This window comes from Prosopis cineraria, unplaced genomic scaffold (assembly GCF_029017545.1).
Source record: "Prosopis cineraria cultivar Desert tree isolate PC_DT_omini unplaced genomic scaffold, ASM2901754v1 PC11, whole genome shotgun sequence".
Lineage (NCBI taxonomy): Eukaryota > Viridiplantae > Streptophyta > Magnoliopsida > Fabales > Fabaceae > Prosopis > Prosopis cineraria.
The window spans coordinates 15,844,557-15,851,727 of record NW_026555342.1 but is presented as its reverse complement, the minus strand read 5'-3'; the positions used below and the strand labels follow the sequence as shown (position 1 = coordinate 15,851,727).

At 32.9% G+C, this 7,171-nt stretch overlaps 2 protein-coding genes across 2 annotated transcripts; both read left to right on the top strand.

The window, feature by feature from the left end:
- The first annotated feature begins 661 nt into the window (after window positions 1-661).
- On the top strand, window positions 662-1,200 carry LOC129286727 (auxin-induced protein 15A-like). The gene has a single exon (XM_054922733.1). It carries the CDS (start codon window positions 726-728, stop codon window positions 1,002-1,004), a length of 279 nt encoding a protein of 92 aa, XP_054778708.1. The 5' UTR covers window positions 662-725; the 3' UTR covers window positions 1,005-1,200.
- A 1,526-nt stretch (window positions 1,201-2,726) lies between these two features.
- Window positions 2,727-3,480, top strand: LOC129286728 (auxin-induced protein X10A-like). The gene has a single exon (XM_054922734.1). The coding sequence runs from the start codon at window positions 3,030-3,032 to the stop codon at window positions 3,306-3,308; it is 279 nt and encodes a 92-aa protein (XP_054778709.1). The 5' UTR covers window positions 2,727-3,029; the 3' UTR covers window positions 3,309-3,480.
- Window positions 3,481-7,171: the final 3,691 nt, after the last annotated feature.

Below are 7,171 nucleotides of genomic sequence, written 5' to 3'. Positions count from 1 at the left end.
CACATATAAAATGGTAAAGATTAGATTAATTATGTTGACTTTCTATGCATACAATTAATGTAATCCTTATTAGTCAAATGGTTGATTAAATTTCAGTTCCTCTCTTGCCTCTAAACAATTCTATTATATGGCTCTCTGCTAGATTTTATGCATGCATTTCAATGTGAAGAACATAAGGAATAAGTGTTTTGAGCATGCCTGGAACAAAAGATAAAAGGCCATCATATCACCAGCTAAGTAATAATTGACTTCTCTACTGAATAGTTAAGTAATTACAATGAATATGAAAATGAATTAATGTTTTGATAGAAGTACACGTAGCCATTGCTTCATCTCTGGCAAGAAATCTGCCGACGCGTTGCTTGATAGCTAATAAAATCTGAATGGAGGGTTATATTGTGTGTCTATATTAAAAAAAATAAAAATAAAAAACTAGAATTTTATATTCATGAGAAGAAAAGAAAGGATCATGTGATCTGTCTCACCCTTGTTATAGGCTCGGACAACACTCCATTATCTCTGAAAAAGACATGTAAGACAACTCCATGTGACTTCTATGAGCCCTTGCCTCTCAATAGGTTCAATCACTGAAGAAATGAAAATCCTTTCATCTATATATACACATACTTGTATGCTTTCAGAAGCAAGCAAACCAAATCTTTCACAATACACTCAAGCATCAGTGTTCAAACACTTCCTTCTCATTCTCTTCTGCATAAAAAGCAATGGGTTTTCGTTTTCCTCGAATGATCAAGAGAACTTCAATTGCTTCCAAACCTTCTTCAAAATTTGGTGAAGTACCAAAGGGACATCTTGCGGTATATGTTGGAGAGAAGATGAAGAGGTTCATAATTCCTATATCATACTTGAGCCAACCTTCATTTCAAGAATTGTTATGTCAAGCTGAGGAAGAATTTGGGTATGACCATCCAATGGGAGCTCTTACTATTCCTTGTACAGAAGACATCTTCCTACATGTCACTTCTTCTGTCAATGGATTCTAATTAACTTGCAAAGACAAGGCTAACTTAGATTAGCTAACATAGTTTTGTGATAGGATGCACTCTTGTAAAGGATATGCAATTGATCAAATATTTTGAATTTGTAAGGAGCTGCTTATTCTTTTTCTTTCCCTACTTGAGATATGGGAAATTGTTCTTTTGAATGATCAGCAGTTTGAGTAGACATTTTCACTCATAATCAATTTTGAATGTTAAATGCTTCAAACTCTGAATTTATGTTAGTGAAGATTCATATTCTTATAATATAATTAATGAGAAATATTAAATTTTTCTAAGTATAAAATGCAATCAACATGTTGTTTAGAAAGGGACCAGAAAGCTTCAGTGATAAAATTCTTAATAAGAATTACAAAATAATTTCATTTGATACAAGAAAATATAGGAAAATATTTAAATTATTAATTCAAGTTAGTAATGTAAATCAAAAGGAATAAGCATCATGTCATTTTGGGAAAGAAGGTGAATGATACTATATTCAACTCAAAAGCAATTTACGTCAGAGGGTCATGCCTCCTATACGGGGAAAAATGGTCTGCAAAAAAGATCCATTTCTTAATTAAAGGTTCTTAAATCTTCCAACTCACACCTTAATATGTCTATCAATTCTTTAAGCATTCTCTTCCTGATAATCTTTTAGCCTTTCACAATCAGTCGGAGCATTCTTTTCAACTACTTACCTCAAATTTTAAACAAATTCGACCACTACTAAGAGTCTGATTGTTTAAATCAACCTGCCAAACCAAAGTGCCTTTCTTCATTTTATATTCTTTCACCCATTTGCACTAAATTTACATATGCCTGCCTTGTTCAAAGATATTAACTCCTTAAATCCCAATCCACCATTGATTTTTCCTTGGTTTGACAAACAGCCATGCTCTATATATATATATATAGGGTTTCTCCTGCCTTGATCTGCTGCATGCTGCCCACAAGTATAACATTATTTTTGTTTCCGTCTTCAATAACATTCTCTTAATTGATATAAATATGCTGATTCAGAGCTTGTAGGATAAGCCACTAGATTAAGTAAGTCTTGCATATGTCGTCAACAAAAGTAAGGCACAGGCCAAAGCGAACAATCTGAAAGTCATACATAAATTCATAAGTCAACAAAGCAAGTGCAAAGTTCACACCAGAATTCGACATCCCAGTTTGAGTCAAACTTGAAGAGAACATTTTCCTCCCATGGAGACACCAAGTGATCACCACAGTCAAAGGTTATGACCAACACCTAGGACAGATGTTTGTCCCTCCAAGATAGAATTGATCTCCGTTCAATTAACCTAATTCTGTACTTCTCATCATTTGTAGTAAACTTGAAAGAATGATCCAAGAAAAATCCCCTTAGAGAGGCAAGATTTAGATAATTTGTTGACCATCACAAGAAGCATGTTTGTTGCAATTATGTAAAAGACAATTTCAAAAGGCTCAATATTTATTTTGAATTTAAAGATATGCTAACTATTACCAATCTTCTTTTCAGTCAAATGTCGCTCCAACAAGCTATGATCAGTTGAAAGGATGAAGATAAGGAAAAACATAAGAAATGTCTCAAGCATGTCAAGAAAATGAGATGACAGTTAGAAAAATCTTTAGATAGACATTAAGCTTTGAATTGTTGATGATCCTTCTTCATGTTCGATGACAAAGACATAAAACAGAACCATGTGATCCTTCTCATCCATGTCTCTGGACTGGAACACAACCCATTAGCTAACCCTTCACCAAACAAATCTCAACCTAATTTTCCTATTTCTCTCTTCATTTGCTTAATATTGACTGTTGTCTGTAGGAAATAGGACATCTCCATGTGATCTCAAAAAGCCCTTGTCTTCCACTAGACATCCTGTCACATAACCACTTATCCACCAATTATTGAAGAAAAACAAATCCATCCATCTATATATACTCATACTTGCAAGCGTTTCAAAAGCAGCACAAATCTACAACAATATCCTCGAGCATCAAAATTTTAGTGCTTTCTTCTTATTTCCTCAAACACAAAGAATGGGCTTCCGCTTACCAGTAATTAGAAGGTCTTCCTTTGCTGCAAAAATGGCTTCATCAAAATCTGGACAGGTGCCAAAGGGATTTCTTGCAGTATATGTAGGAGAAGAAATGAAGAGATTTGTGATCCCCATCTCATACTTAAATCAACCTTCATTTCAAGAGTTATTAAGCCTAGCTGAGGAAGAGTATGGATACGATCATCCAATGGGTGCTCTCACTATTCCTTGCAAAGAAGATATCTTCCTACAAGTCACTTCTTCCTTCAACGGGCGCTAGCTTGCAAAGACAAGATTAACCTAGATTAGTCAACACAATTTTGTAAAGGAAGCAATTCAGATCCTTTTGCTTTATAAAGATTTTTCCTCCTTCTTTTTCTTCCCATACTTGGGAAGTGGAAATTGGTGTACATGCGAAGGAGAAATTTATCAATAATTTTTATTCATGTTATCTCGACCATGTTTATTTAAGTGACTGAGAATCTATTTTCTTATCTAGTAGGGGAATTGATAAAAATATTATACTCTTTAACCCAGTAAATTTAGATCAATAGTTACTTTAGGGTAACAAAAGCCCATTTGACCATATATAATATTTTCAAGCAAATTAATCCTATATGGAAATCTTAAAAAGAATTTAAAAATTATTTGATACTCAAAATATTATATATTACAGGGCAATTCTTCACATGGTCTTGTCTGCATGTGTAGTTATTGATCATGCTATTCTTGTCTCCAGACATGATTATGAGTTGACATATTAGCATCCATCAACTTAGGTCCTCCTCACCAAGATTTTCGGATTTCAATCCCTCTCTCTTATATGAGTTGGCTCGATAGCTGTATACACTCACATGTAACATTTATGTTTTCTCTCTTACTATCACTTTACTGTTTGTTGTGTTTCTACAAACTTATCTCACTTTGACTTAATTAGCTCATCAATAAATTTTATATTATCACTTTTAGCTTAGCTTAACTTTCAATTAATCACTACAAAGTTTTCTCTCATCAACATTGCAAAATTTCAAATTTCGTGCTCCTAATATAAAGCTAAGAAGAACCCCCTTGAGTAGCAACATTCCAGACAATTAATTAACCTGATCTCAAGAAGCATGGTTACTGCAATTCCATATGAAAGATTCTTTCAAAAAGGCCAATATAGATACATGTCACAATCATGTCTAGAAATTACAATGATAACTATGAAAATCGTACAATACAGACATTAAGCTTTGAAGTCTGAACTGTGTTCTAGTGAGCCTAGCTTCTATACATTTGACAAAGACATACATAAAGACAGAATCATGTGATCTTCTCAACCTTGTCTCTGGACTAGACACACCTCCTTTATCTAGCCCTTCATCAATTAAATCTCAACCAAATAGGAATTATGAAGAATTCCTCTTATTTGATCATGACTTGTTGCCTTTTGAACGTGACCTCTGAGACAACAACATGTGATCTGTAATGTGCTCGTCTTCTAATAGGACCTAACATGTAAGAACTCTAAAATTATAAGTTAAAAAAATAAAAAATAATAATAATGAAAAATAAATAATTATAAAAATAAGAATAAATTAAATATAAATGTTTGTTTTGAGTGTATTTTATTAATGGTTGATAGAAATTATAATAAGGAGGAATATTGATGTAGTGGAAGTACACAAATGGTTTATCCCCTTAAGTCCTGAGTACGATTCTGGCGAATGCAAAAATGGGAGTTTATTCTTTTATATAGTATTGTAAAATTACTAAATTACCCTTGCCTCCCTCGAATTTTCCTCTTTTCTTTCTCTCTCCCTCACCGACTTAACACTCCATTTCATTAGAAGAACCCAGATCCTCTTCTCTCTCTCATCTTCCTCCTTCTCTGCCTCTGCTTCTCTTCCATCACAGCAACACAGTATGAGTTAATGCATGCTCGTCGAAGTTGCTTCATTTCTCCCCCATTCTTCCTTGCTCGTGTGATAGCTTCTCCTCCTTCACAAGTACAGAGTTGTCACTGCGTCTATGGGTGTGAGTGCGTCTGGTCTTGGACTTCCTTTCGTCCTTCTCTGCATCGCCAAAGAGAGTGCATGGAGTGTATGTGTGTGAAAGAGGGAGGCAGAGAGAGAGAGAGAGAGAGAGATCGGACCATCCTCCACTGTTCGTCATTGCTGCCGTCATCATTCTAGCTATGTGATTGTGGGCCTTCGAATCTTCTTCTCCCTTTCCCTTCATCATCATTAGTCCACTGCTGGTGACCATGATAGTGCCATTAATTCTTCCTCTTCTCTGAACGTGTAGCAGTGTTAAGTTTCCCCTGTTACGCGTTGGATCTCCTCTTCCTTGCTTCTTCATGCTGTCTCCAACATTAATGATCTAAGGTAAGAGATTTCTTTTCTCTCCCTTGCGCTGATTTCTTGTATGCGTGGATTGTGATTTCTTATATGCACCGATTTTGTGATTTCTTGTATATCATAAACAGGGTCTGATTTTCTTCTCTATGTCTGTCTGTCTGTGTGAATGTGTGAGATAATAGTTATGTTGAAGAGGCGGTACTAAGAGGCTGGGTTAATTTATAAACTAATATTGAAGAATTTATGAGAAATGGTGTTGTAGAATGGTTGGACAGTCGTTGGAATGAAATTTAAAGAGAAGAGTTTAATATTAAGATTTAAATATTATAATGCTTGTGAAAGGTTTGATAAAATATTGTTTGGAGAGGTTAATTGATTTTGTATTTTTAAAATTCTATTAATTATGATGAGAAGCATGATTGATTTGAAGGTGCCATTTTGATTATGAAATCATTATGCAACAAATGGAATGTTGGGAATTTTATTGTTGATGATTTATAAACCATGATGTTGTTTTATGACTTGTTAAGGGACACACCTAAGGTGTTCAATGCAAAAAATGGGTGATATATTTTTGGATTTGTGAAATGTATAAAAGAAATAACAATGATATCATTTAGGTGTCAGAGAATTAAGAAGTAGACAATATTATAAAAAGCAATGGGTTAGGAGTAATTATATACTTGGGAATATCTCATATAAGTAAATAGCACCCTAGTTAATTTATCAAAAAAAGTTTTTGATTAAAATTACTATGTAATGTATATTATTTTTATAACAGCTATGATATATATTAGGTACTTTGTTAATTAAATTATTTTTATCTTGGAAAATTGTCAAAAGATTTTAAAGAACATTTGAATTATGACATGAGTGTGTTTTTCTTTATAAATGATACTTTTAAGATTGATAAAATATTTTTATAAGCTCTGATAATTTTGGTTTTCTAATAAATGCAAGTATGGACATTAGTTATGTAATTTTATTCTGACAAGCTTTTAATGCTTAAAATTCTTCATGCGAGTTGGGTTTTGAGAAAGGAAATTGTATTTTTATAGTAATAATTTTCTTGCATATTTGAAAATGGTTTTGAAGGAAGATTTTATACAGAACACTGATTGTTAACGACAATTTCATTAGCCCTTGGCACACTATAGTTAATAACTAGTTAGTTTGATTTTTGTGAGCTTTGTTCTCACGTTTGTTATTCATGAGTCTCATAATTACGTTTGTTTAATGGCTCTAGCTGTGTTTAGTTAGCATTACCCTCGTGGAATATGCGTTCACGTTTGTTTTGTAGCAAAGGCTGTGTTTAGTTATTTACCCTCATAGACTGTGTGTTTATGTTTGTCTTCGTGGCATAAGCCGTGTTCAATTATTTATCCTCGTAGACTGTGTATCCATGTTTGTTACCTATTCTATTAAGTCCTCAAAATTTTTAAATTTTTAAATTAACTGTGTATTTGAAATTTCAACGATTTTCAGTTAGTAAGTGTACTATTTTGATTTACATGTGAATAATTTATTTTCTTCAAGCATGATGAAATAAAGAAATTTTTAGTTCACTTTCATTTTATGGTTACAATTAAGATTTACAAATTTATTAAGTGTATTATATTGAATTATCATCTTTTCAATTATTTTACATAATTATTTAAGTTTTTTATTTTACACTTTTAAATTTTATTTTTGAGGATGCTATTCGCTGGAAATTTTATTGGTCTCAGATTCATTAACTGACATTGAATCTTCTGCAAATCATTGAAGGGTATATCAATGATTGGGAAGTGATGGATATGTG